The sequence below is a fragment of the Lycium barbarum genome, chromosome 2 (assembly GCF_019175385.1).
Source record: "Lycium barbarum isolate Lr01 chromosome 2, ASM1917538v2, whole genome shotgun sequence".
NCBI lineage: Eukaryota > Viridiplantae > Streptophyta > Magnoliopsida > Solanales > Solanaceae > Lycium > Lycium barbarum.
This window is the reverse complement of record NC_083338.1, coordinates 144,151,441-144,172,322: the sequence shown is the minus strand read 5'-3', so window position 1 is coordinate 144,172,322 and position 20,882 is coordinate 144,151,441. Positions and strand designations below refer to the sequence as shown.

At 36.2% G+C, this 20,882-nt stretch overlaps 2 protein-coding genes across 2 annotated transcripts; one reads left to right on the top strand and one right to left on the bottom strand.

Annotated features, from left to right (window-relative positions):
- Window positions 1–9,359, top strand: LOC132627784 (QWRF motif-containing protein 2-like). The gene is made up of 7 exons (XM_060343359.1): window positions 1–1,172; window positions 1,305–1,873; window positions 3,203–3,322; window positions 3,892–4,008; window positions 4,123–4,212; window positions 8,704–8,811; window positions 8,964–9,359. The coding sequence occupies exons 1-7, from the start codon at window positions 359–361 to the stop codon at window positions 9,030–9,032; spliced, it is 1,887 nt and encodes a 628-aa protein (XP_060199342.1). The 5' UTR covers window positions 1–358; the 3' UTR covers window positions 9,033–9,359.
- A 9,146-nt stretch (window positions 9,360–18,505) lies between these two features.
- On the bottom strand, window positions 18,506–19,879 carry LOC132623259 (LOB domain-containing protein 38-like). Its single transcript, XM_060337994.1, has 2 exons — window positions 19,593–19,879; window positions 18,506–19,106 (listed from the first exon to the last, which is right to left on the bottom strand). Exons 1-2 carry the CDS (start codon window positions 19,774–19,776, stop codon window positions 18,712–18,714), a joined length of 579 nt encoding a protein of 192 aa, XP_060193977.1. The 5' UTR covers window positions 19,777–19,879; the 3' UTR covers window positions 18,506–18,711.
- Window positions 19,880–20,882: the final 1,003 nt, after the last annotated feature.

The following is a 20,882-nucleotide window of genomic DNA, read 5'->3' as shown; positions in this document are numbered from 1 at the left end:
TCAAGGGTAATAGCACAAGTATTTCACTGCATTGGCCTTTTTTATCACTTCAAAAACGCGGTACGACAATTATGCTCGCAAATATTTCCTTCAGGCCCCACTTTCTCTCTCTCCTCCGCGTAAGTATATTTTCGCCGGCCGTTCGTAACGGTCATATTTGCCGGTATCTTTCTCTCTCTAAAAACTACTAAGCAATAATCTCTACTCATTAATACACCCATTATTAATTCAGTTGTAGTAGTAATCTTCGTATTTTGCACTCATAATTACTCTATAAAATTCAGCCGAATTTTTTGAGAATTAGGGTTTTGAAAGAGAGTGATAATAATTATGTGAAGAGAATTGTGAGAGAGTAGCAATGGTGACAAAGCTGAATTACCAGAATAATCCTAAAAGACCACCATTGTTGCCTTCAGAAGCTGAGAATAATGGACCACAACCTTCTAGAAGATTACCGAAATCTAGAGAAATTACTTCACGTTACCTTTCAACTTCTTCTTCATCTTCTATCTCAACGACGTCGTCTTCAAACACTTCAACTAGTACTACTTACTCTTCGTCTTCCAATCGTAGTTCATCACCGATGCTGACTAGGATTCCGGTTCGAACACCGGTTCGGGATTCCGGTTCGGTTAAAAGGTCACAATCGGTTGACCGGCGACGACCGATGACGCCGGTTCAGAATTCCGGTTCAGTTAAGCAGGTATTAATGAATTCGAGTAGTAGGAGTTTATCTGTATCGTTTCAAGGTGAGTCTATTTCTATACCTGTGAATAAGGCAAAGCCCGCTCCGGCGACTGGTAGTGTAAGGAAAGGTACGCCGGAGAGGAAGAAAATGACGTCGGATTTTGTTACACCGGAGAGGAGTAAAGTTCCGGTGGATTTGAGAACTCCGGTGAGAGATCGGAGTGATCAACATAGGTGGCCAGGTAGGTCAAAGTCATTGAATTCGAGTTTTTTGACACGAAGTATGGATTGTGGTACTATTGATAAACCTAAATTTGACAAGCCCAAATTTGGATCCGGAAGTGTTACTAATTCATCAGTGAAGAAATCGGTGATTGATGTATATCATAGAGCTAGAATTGAATCTAAATTGAAACCTCAAACTGATAATGATGAGCTAGCATTGGCTTCAGATAGTGAAAGTGTCTCTTCAGGGAGTATTTCAGGTATGTATGTTCTCGGGAACTTGGTAACTTTTGCTCATACTCTGTATATGTATAAAAAAAATTCATTCAAAATTTACGGATATTTGATTGTGAAATCAATTGTCATTGTAAATTAATTTGGAATTACTGTAGGAACTCATAAACTTCAAATCCTGGATTCGGCTCTGGGTGCGAATGTGCCTCAAGGACGAGCAGGTCCCCGTGGTATAGTTGTGCCTGCTAGGTTTTGGCAAGAGACGAATAATAGGATTAGACGAGGGCCAGAACGTTGTTCGTCTGTGGAGAAAAATGGTAATATGAAAGCAGTGGGAAATAAGAAGTTTCTGATTGATAGCAGCCCTAGAACATCACCGCGGGGGGTCCCACCTTCTAGAGGTTTAGTATCTCCTCATCGAGGGGGTCTAAGACCAGCATCGCCAAATAAGGCATTGGCGGCGCCATCTGTTAATTCTCCTTTAAGAGGGATGCCAAGTCCTGCAAGAACAAGAAATGGTGCTGTGGGTTCGATAGCTAATAGGGATAATTCATGTATCATGCCCTCAATTTTGAGTTTTGCTGCTGATGCAAGAAGAGGGAGGGTGGGGGAAAACCGGATAGTTGATGCACATGAATTAAGGCTTCTATATAATCGGCACCAGCAATGGCGATTTGTCAATGCGCGAGCAGAAGCTGCTCTAAGGGCACAGACAACAACAGCAGAGGTAAAACTTTTTAAAATGCTACTAATTCTCTTAAGTGTTGTTGATGACGTAGTTCATATACAATTTTCTTTTTGTTCAACAAGACACTAAAATGGAAACATCATTTCGGATTTTAATATCTGTTGTGAATCTTTGAAGTGAATGTTATTTGTGGAAATGAAATAAATCAATCAACTATGGCTGAATCCAAAATTAGTTGGAATCAGATGGTCTACATCCATTCCACCTTATTAAGGCTCATTTCATTCCAATACTGCTACAGTAAAGAGTAATTAGAGAGATGAAAAGTTTCCATTAATAGAAACGGATTATATATTTGGACATCTGGGATCAAAATGAATGAGGAGGCCGGAGGGTATGGAGGAATTTATTTTATAGATGAAGTGCATTAAGAACTGGAGTAGCAATAGACTAAAACTTTGGGAGGCTCGGGTTTCTGGTTCACTCCTCAAGCAGATATAGAAATCCCCAACCCGCGGTGGTGGGATTGTACTGTTCAAAATGTGATTGAACAGGATAATATATATATGACGCCTTTTCTACTTTTTTACTTGAAAATCATTTTTTTTTATTTTTTAAATAAGATAAGATTTTATAATTAAGTTCAAACCTAGATTATTACCTTTCTTAAACTAAACCATTAAGTTTAAGCCAACTGTAACTGGCTAAGACATGTTCAATATACGTGCTTGAACAGGATAATAAATATATCTGTCTTTCTTATCTAATATTCTATACTTGAGTGTTAGTTCCTATTCAGGGTTTTGTTTGATCTGATGAATAATCGACCGGTAGTTACAGATACTTGGTATAAACTCATCGCCATTTCAAAAAATAAATACATGACTCGTGGTGTTCTTTTGTACTTCCGTGCTTTCGAGCGATTCTTCCCGCAAAAGGCAGTTTTTATGGTTAATTCGACATGTTTTACATATATTAACAGAAATCTAAGACATAAAAGCTTTTAAAACTTGTTCCTTACGTTCATACTCCGTGCAAATGTAATAACATCCTTATCAAAATGTAAATGTAATAACATTACTTATCGTTCTTAGAAGTTTGAAAAAACCAAACTTCAAATCTTAGAACAATACTGTAAAAGGTGTAGCAATAATTTTATCATCAATTAAAATTGAATATATAGACCAACCCGCCTTAGTTTTTCCTAATGCTCCTCTTACATTTATATTCACTAAAATTGGTGCATACACGTGGTGCAAGTAAGTTTCTTCTACCCATGATTTATAATGTAAACAAAAACTCAGCTGTGGTATGGATTAGAATTCTGTGAAAATTTGGTGCCACTATTTTGAAATTTTCTTTTACCAGAGGAACCTGTACAATGCTTGGTTAACTACTTTGAAATTGCGGCATTCTGTGAAGTCCAAAAGAGTTCAGCTGCAGCTGCTGCGGCAAAATGTGAAGCTGCATTCCGTCCTCAAAGGACAAGTAAGCCCTCTTTTCAGTTCTTCTGCCTCAAACCAAATTATTTCGCAGATGTTTAGATACACATCACAAGAGATGCTTTTAAATACACATGCATCAATGAGATAACCATTTCTTGCATATGGATACTTGCTAAACAAATTCAGGTATGAATTTGAAAAGGAAAAACAAGAAAGTAGAGAATACACAAGGTTAAAAGTCTCTACGATGTGTAGGAAGAAAACTGAAGGCCTGAGGGTTGAGGGCCCAATGACACAGAAATTATGAGAGTTAATGCATGAGCTAATGCATTCTATTTGGCTATTTGGTCTATTTGCTGTAAGCAGAGGACACTATATTGTTAAATGAAATAACTCGGCTGATTACTTTTATAATGAACCCTGTCATATGACTTATATCTCACATTTGTCTTCATCATACAACTGTGGTGTGCCTGCTGCTTAAGATGGTTGATATCTTTTTATATGCTGTGAAATGAAAAGTAAATATTCTGTCTGACATCATATGTTAATATTTGTACCGTGTGCTTGATTTGTCTTACTGTCCCTTTCTCTTTTTATGGACAAATTCAGGGACCAGGTTTGGAAATTTGGAGTATGATTGATGGAGAGCATTGCAATTCATTATCAGGGGCCATATGTGCTTTGGAAGCCAGCACTATCCGTCTCCCTGTTGTTGAAGGAGCTAGGGTACTGTTTCCCTTACATTCTAATTGGAATGATCATATGCAAAATGTGATTGCATTTATTTACCATTTGGTATTAGGCTTCAGGAATAATATTTTCTGGTTCTATCATCTGCAGGCAGAAGTTCAAAATGTGAAAGATGCTATTTCTTCAGCCGTTGATGTGATGCAGGCGATGGGTTCCTCAATGTGTTCTTTGCTGCCGAAGGTAATTTTTCTTTCTGGTTATGTTTAGTAGACTTCTATCTGTTTTCCAGTGGAGGGGAAGGAAGTAGGCCGTGACCTCGCTCAATTTGCATAGCCACCTATTTTGACTAGGGTGTTTCTTATCTGCAATGACAAAGTGGTACTCTAATACATAGAGAGTATATAAATGGTCAACTGCATGCTTTCTTGTGTTCTAACTTGCTTAGCGAGCATTTCGAACCAGTAAAAGATGATAGAACTGAGGTGCATGTAATAATAGGTCCAGTTGCCAGAATAATTTCAAATTACTTTAAAGTTTTGTTTTGTTTTGTTTGGGGCTTCTCTTCCTTCTTTTTCCTTTTTATCTGTTTTTCCCCTTGAAATTAATCTATATTCTTTTGACGAAGACTTAGAAGCCAGGGGGAGAAAGTCATAGAGAGAGATGCTTCCTTCAATTCCTTTTTTACTTTTAAGTTTGTGCAATGTTCGTAAAAGTCGTGGCACCTAAAGGTGTGGTCTAGCATGAAGTTTATTAGCTAGGTGATCCACCTGTACAAGTCTTGGTGGGTAAAGTTATCCGACTTCTGTACGAGGTGTGTGCAAGTTGGTTCGAACACCGCCACATTTAAAAGGATATTACTATAATCCTGCAAATATTCCCTGACCAAAGGAAAAAATGTGTTGCCTCAGCCTTGGAGGATCTATTTCAACATGGGAAAGTGTTCTGTAACATCACAAGAGCTTTACTGTAACATCACACCTTGAAAACGCTTTAAACACCGAGGACCAACAGTTCAAAATCTGAAAATTTAACTTTCAGTGCCAGATGGGATGAAATCTGAGTGAAAGATAAGGGGTTGATGGTGATGATAACGAAGAAGGGAAGAGGTTCAAGTGAAGTGATGAGAGGAAGAAATAGAAGCAAAACTGAAGAAAAGAGGTACTCATCAGAGGGACCTTGGTTGTGTATATTGACTAGCTACGGATAAGAAAATTAAAACTATGAAGCGATTGGAGATGGAAACACATACTTACCTTCTGGCCTTTGAGAGACTTTTTTTCTAGTTTAACATTCTGACTTCTGAGAGAGCCAATAAGGGCTGTCTGAGTGTAGGCTGGTAGCTTTATTGGAAAGGTAATTTAATGAGGAAGTGCTATGGATAAAAGAATACCATATTGACTCGCTATGGAGAAAGGCAACCAAAACTGACTCTGAAGCGATTGGACGCGGCAACAACAAACTTTCTTTCAGGCGTTTGAGAAACTTTTATTTGACTTTCTGAGAGAGTCAATAAGAAGGGCCGTTTAGTGTAGGCTAGTAACTTCATTGGGAAGGTAATTTTATCAGGAAGCGCTATAGATAAAGTGAAGATAGCATTCTATTGAGTTGAATTAATTGGACTTAAATTTGGAACGAAATACTTTCTTGAAAAGTCTCACTTGCAATTTGTGCTTGGTGGATGACGATGGACTATTTTGCTTATTATGGCCCTAAATTGGTCTTATAATTGACTTTTTGGTCAAATAATCTAAAGAATTTTTCTTGAGAAAAGAAGAATCTAACAAAACTTCAAAGAAATAAAATTAGTATTTTGATAAGAAAGATTTACTGTTTGTGATACTATTTTGCTAAAGACACTAGCATTTTCCCTCAAATTTTTGTCTGCTTTCTATCTATGTACATCAATTTATTCTACAAGATGTTATGATTTTAAAAAATATCTACAATTTGTTGGAGGCCTTTTGTAATTTATGAACTATTTATAAGCAATATTCATGGGGCTTATGTCCCTTGTCTCAGGCATATTAGATAAAACTCCAGTCTCTCGCCACTGCCTTTTAAACCATTGGCTTTCTCGTACCCATTCTTATTTAGATTTCGGTCTCTAGTGATTCTCTGTGCCATCTTGCTGCTTTTTTTTTTTTTTTGAAACTGGTAAAGTTGTATTCTTCAGCATTAAGGGTATGCTGGCCACCAAAAAGTGAGTAACCAGGAGAAAGGAAAAAAGACTTACAGAAAACCTAGTAAATCTACAATCTGATCTGTTTCCTCTATACAAATTTGTTTACACCAGAAAAGTAAAGATACAATACAATTCCATTTAACTTTCTGAATAGAATTGGATCCATCTTCAAAACATCTCTCATTTCTTTCTCTCCACACAGCCCACCATATGCAGGCTGGTATTAACTATCATCCTCCACCACCTTTTCTGACTTTTGCTCCCTCCCCTTCTAATCCAGCAACTGAACAGATCTGAAGTGTGCTCTGGCATGATCCATCTTGTATTAGAATGTTTGAGAAAGATTTCCCAAAGATGGGCAGTGAACTCACAATGAAGAAACAGATGTTTGTTAGTTTCCCTTGTTTTGTTGCAGAGAAAACAACATCTGGGTACTACCTGCATCCCTTTCTTTTGTAAAACTTCTTGAGTAAGACAAGCTGCTCTCTTTACCACTAACCATGTGAAACATTTCACCTTGGTAGGTTCCAAGGTTTTCCATTGCTACTTCTTCTTAATGCTATTGTTTTAGGTTTATTTAGATTACTGTCACTAACCTAGTCCTTTACTAGCGTTGATGCGGCAGTTAAGCCCAACTACCCACTTTCGTAGATGCTAAGTTTAACCTCTCAATTGTCTTGCCTTTGCATCCCAAGTGTTGTTTGGCCTAGCCTTTTAAACCATTGGCACTTGCAAAGTTCTTTCTCATATCCATTCTCATTTAGATTTCGGCCTCCAGTGATTCTCTATGCTATCTTGCTACTTCTTAATGCTATTGTTTTATGTTTATTTAGAATACTGTCACCGACATAGTCCTTTGCTAGCGTTGATGAGGCAGTTATTCCAACTACCCACCTTCACAGATGCTAAGTTTAACCTCTCAATTGTCTTGCCTTTGCATCCCAAGTGTTGTTTGGCCTAGCCAAACAACATAACCTTTCTGCTAATGCTTGCTTCATCACTTGAGGCATACTTTGCCTAGGTCTTGTGCTTGCGTAAGTGAAGCCACCCTTTGAGAGGCTGATCATAGCATCTAACAAATGGGGTTGGGAAGGGGGATGTAGTTGGGCTAAGTTCCTCATCGATGTTAATAAAGGACTCGGTTGGTGACATTATGCTGTAATGAATGAAGAATTCACAAAAGAGAGGTGATTGACCAGCATTGATCTGTGATTTACATTTGGGAATTCAACTTAAGGTGAACAGCTTACCTCCAAGTGTTTGTGATAGACTTGCTGTGAGCTGTAGAAAAAATCAAGAACAATCAATCAACCAACCAACCAAGGCTCACTCCACAAGGTGGAGTCTGTAAACAAACCACAACATTCTGCCAAACAATAATTAAATAGTCAAAGGGTTAATATGATCATGGTTGATTTTAGATGTGTATCATGTTAATATGGTCATATTCTTGATTATGATGACAAAAGCATTTTCTATTCTCAAGGATTCTCTGGTTTCTGTAGATTGATGTAAACACACACATAACAACAACATACCCAGTGTAATCCTACGGGTGGTGTCTGGGGAGGGTAGAGTGTACACAAACCTTATCCCTACCTCGTGGCAAACACACAGAGAAAACAAATAAATAAATAAACAAACTAGATAAAACAAAAAAGAGAAAATTTTAACTTTTGTACAGTTTTTCCTAGTGAATGTTAAAGTAAACCTCATATGTGACTTTTTTGAGTCATTGTTCCACTCAGCTGCAGCAACTCTATCACTAAAAAGCTATGCATCAATTTTCCTCTCTTTGCTGGAATTCTTTTGCATAACTCCCTGGTGCATGCTACTATTGCTTTCTGTTCATGGTTGATGATTTGAGCAGAGACTAATTCCAGTATTAAGCTTTCTTCATAACTATCTTAGACCCCCCCCCCCCCCCCCCCCCCGGGCCTTTTTTGAAGCTGTATTTTCTCAGATAGAGAACATCTTTGCTGAGTTTAGGAGATCTGCATGTTTTTTACCACTTACTGATGTTTTTGTTTGTTGAAATTTGTTTATATGATTTATGAAATGTTGATATAGCTGAGTCTAACTAGAATGATGCTATAGAAATAGACTGGCTTCACTCTATCAAAAAAAAACATTTTACCCATTCACAAACTGCAAAAAAGCTTCTCCCAGTCTCAACAGATTGTCTTGCTGTGACATTATTACTAACTGGTTGTGGATGACTACTTGTCCTTTTACTTTGACATATGAGGTATCTGTTGTAACTTTGTGTCATCTTGTTGACATCTGGTATCAAACTAGTTCGTGATTATTCTTAATTTTCATCCTCAGTGCTTGCAGTTCCTTTTTCTCTTTTGCTAGATCAGTAAAGCGAAAAGCTTAGTGCTTGAATTTCAAACCTACTTTTCTTAGTCTGTTTATTTCTCAAGGTTTCTGATCAAAGTATGCCAATTACTCAACACATGTTTTCAGATAATATTCCAGACTTCCTTCTAGTTTGTCGGTGCACTTCCCCTTGGATTGCTAACAGGGTTTATTATATACGTGCACAGGTAGAGCGGGTGGATTCGATGGTATATGAGCTTGCAGATGTAGAGGCTAACGAGCGTGCTTTACTTGACCAATGTAAAGATCTCTTGTCATCAATGACGGTTCTACAGGTACCCAGAATTTCCCTCTATACTTAAAAGTTTTGAAAGAAACCATTCGAGTAATGATGATTCCTATGTTGCCATTGAGTTGAATGTGCTTTACTAGAGTCATACCTCATATCAAAAGTTATGTCGTCAACTGACAAAAGTTTGTAAAACAGGTGAAGGAATGTAGCCTGAGGACACATTTATTACAATTAAAAGACCCGGTTTCTTGCTCAACAACATAAGTGTAAAGCTGATCGTTTTTTGACTGCTTAACGGAAATGCTAACATCAAAGGAGCTCTTCTTAACCAAACAAAGTGATGGTGATATGACAAATTGGTTTCTTTTGTAGCTAGAGTTACCTGATTCAGGCTTGTGTAATGCTGCTGCAATTGCATTTTGTATGCATCATGAGTAGGAAATTGCTGCTTTTATGTTTCATAGCAGCTTATATCTTTTGGTTTATAGCTGAAACATTTACATATGTATATATGCATATATGTGTCCATCGTTACAAAGTATCCCATCTTTTATAAGTTCTGGATGAAGTAGTAAATGGTAATTCTTTGCAGACAGGCTGGAAACTTTTGAACTTGTCATTCAAGGAATTGTAGAACCAGCGTTTAATAGAAGTAATAAAATAAGGTAATTTTATTGTTAAAAAGAAAACTAATTAAGGGGTGAGGCTTATTATCATGGAGTTCCAAATTTTCCAAGTGCAATAGCCACTGTCATAAAGTTAAATTCTAAACGTCAAGCTTTAGAACATTATCACGAAGTTTTACCTGGAGAATTTGTAACTTCATGATAGTGACTATATTTTAAAGGCAATGTTGAAAAGGAGGCAGTAGGTGCTATTTTAACGTTCTGTAGTGCAAACATAATTGATAATGTTCGTTTATAGCCTTGCGAAATTGGTAGAATCATTCGTTTGTGCTTTTATGTTCTCCATAGCTCATCTTCGGACCACCCCATAGGTATTCCTTGTAAGACATCACTAGAAACTGATTAGATATTTTTTTGTGGGTAAACCGGTAAACACTTAAAACGTGTATGGTTACTTTAAGTTGTGGCATTATCATTAAGTTGTCATAAGTAGACTCCACTTTTCCTGGGCCAGCTTGTTTACTGCTCCAAGACTGAAGTTGACCTAGAAATAAGCATTTGGATTAGGAGCTTTCGGATGGAAAACTAGGCAATGATACTGTAGTGGTTAAGTTCTCTTAAACATTTTTAAACTACAAGCTTGTCTATTTTATATTGCTAGATTAGGTGTAAATCCAAGTAATTGACCCTAAACTTTTACCCACTTCGTTACCATTTTATGTGACAATACCATTTTGCAAGATATTGAACTTATATTTAGTTAGAGAAATTGTTGAGCAATGTCAAAAGTTTATTTGGACAAAGAAACCATCACATCAAAATAACGAAACGTGATTTGTTTGTCATGCCCCGAACTATGGCCTGGGCGAAACACGACACTCGGTGCCATACTGCATGTGACCGAGCGAACCACATGGCTTGCTGAATCATCATGAGGCATACATGAGCGGAAATATAGCATGAATGTGATGAGCTTTTATAAAACATGAGATGTCCTAATAATTTAATGAAATACTTGTTTAAATCATAAATGCGGAAATAACATAAGTTGGCTAAACACCTTGCATGTCTAACATAACTAAACTGACTAGTCTATAAAACCTCTAATCGTGAGTCTTGACTGGAAAACGTACTTGCTGGGACAAGGCCCCCGGCATACCTTTAAATGCAGAACTAGTAAAATAAAGATAACTGACTAAAACCCCGAATGAGATGGGGCTCGCCAATAAGCTAATACGAGTGAATCCCACTGAGCAGATGTGGCGTTCTGTAAACCTGTACCTGCATCGTGAAATGCAGGCCACCGGGCAATAAAAGGGTACATCAGCACATTGAATGTACTGGTACGTAAAGCAACCGAATGAAATAACACGGGACATGGAAATAACATAACAGAGACTGAACTGAAACATGATCATGAACATGAGTACATATACATATATAACATGTGTAAAGTATCGTGAGTAGGGAGAGCAGTAAATATAACCGACAACATGGTCTGGTACTTGCGTCCTACCAGCAGAACACTCATACCTTGCCAGGGGCATGAGATTTAATAATATTATGAAAGGATCTAATCATTATGAGAGATCGTCCTAAGCATGGGTGGAGCGATCCTCATCCTACGGTGGCTATGTAGCTTTAGGCTGCTTGAAGCCTTCTCGGTAATTAAAGCAACTCCCAAAAATATGAACATGTAAAAATTAGTGGCACTTGCTGCCCATGGTTTCATGAATCAGAACTTGTTTGTACATGAATATCATGAATTATAACTTGCTTGCATGAACTTGTAAAACATAGTATTTTCTTGAAAAATATCATAGCATATCATAACTTGCATGTAAGAACCCATGGAATGAGATATATGGGTTTTCATGGATTACGGACTGATTCTCAGTAATCATATGGAATTATTAAGAACACAATGATAGAATAATAATAATTCATACATAATATAATCATGGACATAGACCTAGGGTTGTTATACGCATGATATAGAAACTCTAGTTTTCATAAAGATTCATACTTTATGGATTAAGAGGCGTGGGGAAGAACAATGATGTTTCCACACGTAGATAGTAACTCCACATACCTTAATCGCTCCAAAACTTGAATTAAAGACTTGAACTTTGAAAAAGAACTCCAAAAGCTAGAATCTTGATCTTTATGTGGGTTTTCTTGAAAACCCTAAGTTAGGAATGATAAATTCTTGATTAGTAATCATGGGTACGTACATGTTAGAATTAACTTGGAATGATTAGAATAGGCTTACCTTGGTGTTCTTAATGATGGAAGAGGGTAGCAGGTCGTTCTAAGGCTTGAAGGAATGAAAAATAATGATTTGGACTGATATGGACAAATATATACTGTTCTGGAATAGTAAATTTTACGCACAACAAAATACTGGCCGTATTTTGAAAGACGTGCCGTATTTTGAAATACGGACACGTATTTTGTTTGGACTACACTGCGACTCTTCAGTAAAATGGCCATAAATCTTTGCAAAGATGTCCGTTTTACCCCCATAATATACTGTTGGAAAGGTATTTCAAAGCTCTACAACTTTCATCAAGGAAGTTTTTCCAAATTCCAAATACTTTTGAAATACGGGCCGTATTTCAAAATACGGTCCGTATTTAACAATGAAATCTCCCAATGCCAAATTCCAGAATGCTCAGTGATCTTTGGTGCCAACTTACAACTTGAAATACGGGCCGTATACTGACATACGGTCACTGTTCGTGGGCGTAAACCCCCATCTTACAACTGAAGAGGAAATTTCAATTCGCACATTCTTTATCTGGTTATCTAAGTCTAGAATCATGGTCAAAGCTTAGGTTAAAGATACAAGGAGTTACATTGTTATTCTTAAGTTTTTATACGGTAAAAACCAGTCTCAAGAATTGGGCGAGTTAGGAAGCGACACGTGGCAAGGACGGCCAGTCAGTGGTGAAACAACCATAATGACACCGGATACAAATCTGTGGCCGGATAAGAAGCAATTCAAGATTTGACCGTTATAGAAACATTATAGAAGACCCCAAGATTCCTCCAGCCTTTATTAGCTTTTATTAGGCTTTATTACCCTTTGCTATCCTTTATCATCTTTTAATTACCTTTTATTGAAGCATTAATATTGGTAATTAAGAGGGCAAGATTTGTGGATCATGCACCCCATAGCTCTAGTATAAGTAGAGGTTCTCACTCTATTGTAAATCATCTGAAATCATATAGCAATACAACATGCTTACTTTATTCTCTAAATTCTTTTGTTCTGGATTCGAAGTGTTCTTAAAGGCTGAATGTTCAACTGAAGTCATCCTCATTAAGAAATTCCTCCAAGTTCCTACGGCCCAAGCTTATTTTATTATATTATTGCTTTACATTTACTTGATTTCATTGCTAATTGTTATTCTTTTTACGCTTTTCTGTAACAAATCAATTCACGTATCCTTTAGACCACTTAATAAATTTAACTGTTGTCACGCCCCGAACCATGGCCTGGGCGAAACACGGCACTCGGTGTCTTACTACTGCATGTGACCGAACGAACCACATGGCTTGCTGAATCATCATGAGGCAAAATATGAGCGGAATTTAACGTGAATGCATGATGAGCCTTTATAAAATGCAATAAGTCATAATACTTAATCAAAATACCTGTTTAAACATGAGTGTGGAAATAACATGAATGAGCCCAAATGGCTATACGACTCCGAAAGTGTGACATGACATAACTGACTTGTCTAGTCTATGAAACCTCTAACATAAGTCTGAACATGGAAAACATACTCGCTGGGACAAGGCTCCCAGCATATCGTAGATGCATAGTTAATCATAAAATAAAGAGTTGACTAAACCCCGAATAAGATGGGGCTCACCAATAAGCTGATACGAATGCTGTCTTACTGAGCAGATGCATCATCCTGTAAATTAGTACCTGCATCGTGAAATGCAGGCCCCCGGGCAATAAAAGGGGACGTCAGCACATTGAATGTACTGGTATGTAAAGCAACTGAAAGAAATAACATGGGACATGGAATAACATGATAAGAACTGAAACTGAAAACCTGGACATGAACATGAGCATGAGCATGAGCATGGGTATATATATATATATATATATATATATATATATATAGATAGATATTTATAACATAAGTAAAACATGATAAGTAGGGAGAGCATTTCATAAACCGACCATGTGATATCACCACGTCGGTACGTGGAGTCTGGTACCTCGCCGGACCAGCAGAGCCCTCATACCTTGCCAGGGTATAAGGTGGTAATGTGCCTGATGGATCCATTCAGTGTAAAATTAAGGTATCGTCCTAACTGGGCGGAGCGATCCTTGTCCTACGGTGGCTACGTAGTTTCAGGCTATCTGAGCCTTCTCAGTAATTCGTGCAACTCCCAAAAACATGAACATAATATAGTTGGCTAAGAAGCCCATGATTTTCGTGAAATAACTTGTAAATAACTTGTTATCATGATTTCACGAAGTAACTTGTAACATAGCTTGTATCATGGTTTCATGAGATAACTTGTAGCATGGTTTCATGAAATAACTTGTATTTAGCATGCATATTTCTTGTATCATGGCATGAAAGTAATTATATGATTTAATTGCATGAAAACTTGTAGACATATAGGATATTCATGAAATAATCATTCTTAGTCAAAAACATGCATGCAAGAACCCATGGAATACAAAATATGGGTTTTCATGGATTACGGACAGATTCTCAATAATCATAATGAGTATCAAGAACACTGATAGAATAATAGCAATTCAAACATAATATAGTCATAAACATGGACCTAGGGTTATCATAAGCATAGTATAGAATAGAAACCCTAGTTTTGTAAAGTTTCACACTTTATGGATTAGGAGGCGTGGGGAAGAACAATGATGTTCCCACACGTAGATAGTAACTCTACATACCTGGTAATGCTCCAAACTTGAATTAAAGATTTTAACTTTGAAGAAGATTTCCAAAATCTTGAATCTTGAACTTTGAGATGGGTTTTCTTGAAAACCCTAGTTTAGGAATGATGATTTCTTGTTTAGATTACAAGGATATGTATTAGAATTGACTTGGAATAATTAGAGCAGGCTTACCTTGATGTTTTAGATTGTTTCTAGGGCTTGGAATTGTGAATAATGAAATAAAAGAACTCAAGGCTTGAATTTATACAAAAGTAAGGCGGAAGTTATATGGACATATTATACGGTCCGTATAAAGTTATACGGTCCGTATAATAAGACCATATTTTATCATGGCTGAACATAACGTCGATTTGAAGTGTCATGAAGTACGGACGAGTTATACGGTCCGCATAAAATTATATGGGTCGTATAACAAGTTCGTATAACATGACCAGTGAACGGACTGCTCTGTAATCCTTCAGTAAAATGGCCATAACGTTTTGTACAGATGTCCCCTTGACCCCCATAATATACCGTTGGAAAGGTATTTCAAAGGGCTACAACTTTCAAGAATGAAGTTTTCACAAATTCCTAACGCAAATACCCGAAAACAGGACATAAGTACAGACTATCCTAGGCTTAGACGAATTTAGAAGGCCTTAAAAACTTCACTTTTTGGTTTGACTTCAAAATGACTGTTTATCACCCGAGTTCATCCCAAATAGATTCGTATAGCTAAAATATCACCTTTATACTAGATTCATACATTTATACCTATTTCAGATTTACGGGATGTTACAACTGTACCTTTTTTGGGGTAGACAAAGCTCCCTCGTTTTAATTAATCGGACTAGTTTAATATTTGTAACACCGATTATTGAGGAACTTGAATAGTTTCATATAATGTGATGATTTGGAAGAGAGGAAACTTAGGGTAGAAGGGTAGCAGGCGGTAGCTGGCAGTCAGACTTTTTCAATGGAGGTATTTCTTTTTCATTTTCGGAGCACTGGCATTATTCTTGTATTTTCTTATTTTTGAATTTCTATACTACCTGTTGTTTCTTTAATCTTGATTATCTTATTATCTTGATGTTGTTTCTATTTGTTGTTATTGACTCTCTTTCATCTTTCTTTGACAGGGCGTCTATTTTTTTGCCTTTTTAAATCAATTTCTTCCATCTCGATTTGTAGAGGTTGGAATCATTTATATATATATATATATATATAATAGGAGTACTATCTCCTTGTATCTACTGAGAATGGAACAAACTCCATTCTATAGAAAAGTAGGATATTTGATAAGCTCACAAAAATTATGCTAGCTTGAAAGAATCACGTCTATTGAAAATAATCTTTCTACCTTTTTAACATAACGGTAAAGTCTGCATATACATTAATCTCCCCAGACCTCACTTATGACATTGCACTGGATTTATTGTTGTTGTTTTGTTGGACGAGAGAAAAAAATCCAGAGTTAACCACATATCTCAACCATGGTCAAGTGTTTTTTGTGGAGAATAGAAAACAAATACTGGTGGGGACCTACGAGGCGGATGCGGCGAGAGGCAAGAGCTAAGCGAATCTGCTTTTGTCCAGAAGAGTGACGTGGTTCCCACGGCTGAAGGTGGGAAGCTAAATTATGGGCCCCATGCTGATGTGTACCGCATGCCTTTTGAGTAGGCCTCTCCTTTCTCTCTTCCAACCCTTTTTCTTCACTTCCCAAAAGGCACATACTATATCTTCCCATTTTAATTTGCTTTGCTCAACACAATTTTCACATAATCACTTGAGTACTATATAGATTGTTGTCACGTTACCGAATGAAGAAAGAAAAACGATGGAAAAAATTACTCTTTATCTTTCAATTTCTGTATCTTAGCTTGACTGGTTTAAAAAAAAAAAAATTGTTGTCTTTTAAACAATATGCGGTGAGATTTTTGTGGCTATAAAAGAATATCATTAAAGGTTAAATGAAAATTTTAAAGTGAAATTGTTACCAAATATAGAAAGATGTTAGTTTGTTCAGAACGAATTAATATAGTAAGAAACTAGTGCCACATGAGATGGAATGGGAGGAGTATAAACTATTTTTATGTGTGTATTGATATCTGATATGTTAACAATTGCTTCATTCATTTTAATTTATGTGGCATAGGTTGAATTAGAATGGAGTTTAAGAAAGAACATAATTTTTTTTTAAATTTATCGCCTAAAACATGTCATAACATTTGCGTGACTATAAAACTTTTGTAACGTGTCGCCTCAAACACGTCATGATATTTGTGTTGGGAATAAAATAGACCCGCAAAAATAATATTCACGGTATTAGTGATAAACGCGGAACACTAAGTTATGGTTAAATCAGCAAGAATAAAATGCAGCAATAATGACACCAAGATTTTACGTGGAAACCCTTCTGAATAAGGGAAAAACCACGGCCAAGAGGAGCAGCTGATATCACTATAGTAAGGAATTTTACACTGTGTAGTCACGAATATAAATACTCCAAAGACCACTACACACTCAAAAAGAAAAACACTCTTTTGATTTTTCCCACCTCACTACAATATCACTCACACTCTATTTTTCTTCACAGACTATTTTCTTACAGTCTATGGAATACCTCACTTTGCTCTCACTCAGATGTATTGTCTGAGATTTTGGTGTGTATAGCAAATGATCTTGGTGATCTAACCATAACTTAGTGTTCCGCGTTTATCACTAATACCGTGAATATTATTTTTGCGGGTCTATTTTATTCCCAACAATTTGTGTGGTTTTAAAGGATTCTAACTAAGAATAATATGAAAAGTGTAAAATTAATTGTTTTCAAAATTTGGAAGTGTTTTTGGAATGGATAGAAAAGAAGTACTGTATCACGGGGGTTATTATTTTGAAGTTCTTATCGACTTGATTCAAGTCACTTGAACATCGGATCAGTGTGACTCCTAAATATTGTGAGGATAAAAATCTTGGAGAAGAATATAACAAAAGGAGCAAAAGCAGATTAGAATACAATAGTTTGTTTTTCTCTTGGATTTCAGGCTGTTTCTATAAATGAACCTTACGGATACATTTGCATGTTGACTAACTATTGGTTGTGATAAGAGATGGTCCCTTCATGGAGCTTTAACAGAAATTTAATGTTCTCCACTCATGAATTCTTTCCTTCTTCAATGTATAACCCTTAGCTCTTTTTATGTAAGTTGAGTGATAAGATTTGTATAGTTCTCCAGATATTGTGCTTGCCTCTTTATTGTGACAACTCATGCTTAAGCTTTCAGTAAGTCCATGATTGCGATATGTACGTGTCTAATACTCAATTGGAGTATACTCTTATTCAACTTGGGAGACTTGTTGTATATTTTTTCTTTTTTAAAATTGAAATTTCTTCTATTACATCGGCGTAGAGGAGGGAAATAACTACGCTAGTGATGTGATTTGTATTGCTCGTCTTAATTGTAGAAGGCACAAAATCACCAAGTGAGACGGTAAAACCTAATCCTCTTATCTAAACAATACACTTCAATTTGAGAATAAACCTAATAGTTCTAGCAATGCAGTTGTTGACTCAATTCCTTCAAAGTGATACTGCAATAATGACAATGCACTTTTTAAAGTAGGAAAACAGTATTGTATAATGATTCAATTGAAAACTAAATACTGTACTTAATAAGCGATTTTTATAGTCAATCTCAATATCATTAGTTTGATCACAACTTTATGCCCAAAAGGAAACATATAATAATTAATAAATCCTCTTGAATGCCTTAACTTCTTTTCTTCCACATGAAGCCTTCCCTTCTCTAGTCTCTACAAGAATAAACCGACACACACTGCTTAGAATATGTACGATTTATTAGAAAACACGCAGTAATATTTAGCCAGCTTGAACGCACCTCGATTATTAATTCAATTGGATACCTGCTATCTTCTACAACTACGCATACTGCTTAGAATTTAGTTTGCTTCCACTTCATTATACACCACTAGGCTGGATATATGAATGATATACGTAATATATATAGTGACAATCATAAGGAGAGAAATGTAAACTTGAAATTGTATACGGACTTGATTGTGTAAAAATCGAAGTAATATGAGGACTAAAACTACATCTATAACAACAATATTTACGTTCCAATCCTAACTAAATTAAGATGAAATAAAGAGCATATATGAATATGAAAGTATAAGTCATGTTTATTTCATTAATATATTTATTCAGCCAAAAAAGACAGTCAGTGACATTCCAAGTTAGGCAATTGACACACGTCTCATGTTTAGATCATTACAGTTTCCGATTTTCCAATTGAGTTCGAACTCAAAACACCAAACTCAACTGGATAAAACTACTAATACAGTATTAGTATTAATTATTTCTATTTCAAACAAAGAGATTCAAAAGTTTTGGTTCTCCTTTCACACCATCGTATCCATTACCACTATCCAAACCCAACGACACATCCGATAACTCAGTCTCCGAAACTAACTCCGAACCGATCCACTCCGTTGTATCCATGTGATCCGATCCATGGATCAACGATCCGGATTTATTCTTTAACTGGTTTGGAATATCCCACGCGCCGCCGCAACGGAAGGATTCGGAGGCTTCGTTAGTTAGAATTCCGGCAAAAACTGGCTGTAGATTGCCGCCAGCGAGAACAATTTGCACAGCCTTTTGACACACGTGCCAGTTACCCGTCGATAAAAGACCTACCGCACCGGTCACCGGATTCACAGTCCGTCCACACGCTTCGAACAACAACGATTTAAACAAAGCTGTGAGAGGAAAAGTACATTAGTCAGTTATCAACCAGCTAAATTTCATAAATGATCACATGGAGTACTACTTTTTTTTAAAAAATCACAAAACTTTTACCATACTAACAGAAATGTCACGCAACTATATTCTACATAACTATATTCTATTAGAAAAATCAGAAAATTTTCAGTCTACTAACATAAAGTCACGTAATTATATTGTACCAGATCTCACTCTGTCTCAATTTATTTGATATAATTTTTAAATTTTATTTTTGTAAATAATTTATAGAAACTACATAAAAGTATGTAAATCGTAATAATTAACAATTTAAAATATTTAAAGTACATACCATAAAAAATTTAGTTATTTAACTCTCGAAATTTGAACTAGATCACATAAATTGAGATAAAGACGAATACTATTTTCCTTTATTCAGAAAATAGAACTCAATCAAATTAAAAAAAAAAAAAATAGTAGTAAGGCGTGTTTGGTAACAGTACCAGGTCTTCGATTTTCAGGGACAGCGGAGATGAAGGCCATGAGATCGCTACGGCCAAAAAACTTGGAGACGAAGAGAGTAGCGTTACCCTGTGAGCGAGGATCATCAATCCCATCCAAACACGCCCTTAAGGTACAATTTTCACTGCATCTTCTTCGTAATACTCTGCAGCCGTTGCAGCTCATTTTTTGAACTCCTTTTTTCTTCTAGAGTCCACTTTTTTCCTGCCTGAGGGTCTATGATGAGTAGAGAGAAATGAAGAAGCGATATAATATAGACAAGTGAAAGAGAAAGAGAGTAACTATGGTTAAGCAAGTGTGGTTATTGTAGTAGAATACAGTGGGTGTGTTGGCTGTAGTCAAAAGCTGATTTAGAATTTTGTGTTAGTATGTAAAGTACCACTAGATTTATTACGTACTACTTTAATTTCTTCTAAGTACAAATTGAATAATCCTTCAATTTGCGTGTCCTACCTTTTTTAGTAAGTCTTTCATTTTAGTTTTAATAGGATGATTTATATCAATTACCACTTTACAAATTGGGACGGAGGGCATAAATTTATTTTATAACTATATAAAAAGTGAACGTATCAATTGTTGCCAATACATATGTGGCTCGTGTGTCACCTGATTGTTTTGCTTATGTTACAATTTGAATCGTTATATTTTAAGTGATTGTTTGGTAGGAGAGATTAAGTGGTTTATCCCAATATATAATTTGAAATTAAAATCTATATATGTTTGGTTGAGGATATTAGTTAAAATTAAAATAAATTTTATACCACAATAATGAGATTATTCTATCTCATATAAAAAATGGAATAACTAATCTGATCATTATAATAATCATCCCAAAATAACCTGATTTTGAACAACACGACTTCTACATGTGCAAAACTATGTGATATTTATAGTAGTAGGAAACCAAGTGTAATAGCGAAGGTACAGGTAAGTTATTATAGTACCAAAAAAATAAAATTAAAATATATGTGGCTCGTGGGGAAAAGAAGAAGGAATATGAAGCGTCTACGTTTTGTGTCGTGTTCCAAAGTTTGGGTTCGAACGGCTCCGTGTTTCCGCAACTTTACACCTCAAATTACAACCTCTACCATTGAATATTTGGATTAATGGATTCTTTCTTTCTTTTCTTACTTTATCACGAGGTGACATTGACTCCTATTGTCCTTTTGTTTGTACTACACTACTGGTGCTACTTTCTATTACACCCAATAGATCAACTTGGATGTGTTTTCTGTAATCTCATTCTGCTTCGTTCTTCCACCATTCCTTTA

Excerpts from the sequence above, each read along its gene's own strand:
- LOC132627784 (XM_060343359.1), top strand. The coding sequence starts at position 359 with ATGGTGACAAAGCTGAATTACCAGAATAATCCTAAAAGACCACCATTG. Across the intron at positions 3,323-3,891 it reads ATTCCGTCCTCAAAGGACAA|GGACCAGGTTTGGAAATTTG; the intron begins GTAAGCCCTCTT and ends GGACAAATTCAG. Across the intron at positions 4,213-8,703 it reads TGTGTTCTTTGCTGCCGAAG|GTAGAGCGGGTGGATTCGAT; the intron begins GTAATTTTTCTT and ends ATACGTGCACAG.
- LOC132623259 (XM_060337994.1), bottom strand. The coding sequence starts at position 19,776 with ATGAGCTGCAACGGCTGCAGAGTATTACGAAGAAGATGCAGTGAAAAT. Across the intron at positions 19,107-19,592 it reads CCCTGAAAATCGAAGACCTG|CTTTGTTTAAATCGTTGTTG; the intron begins GTACTGTTACCA and ends TTCCTCTCACAG.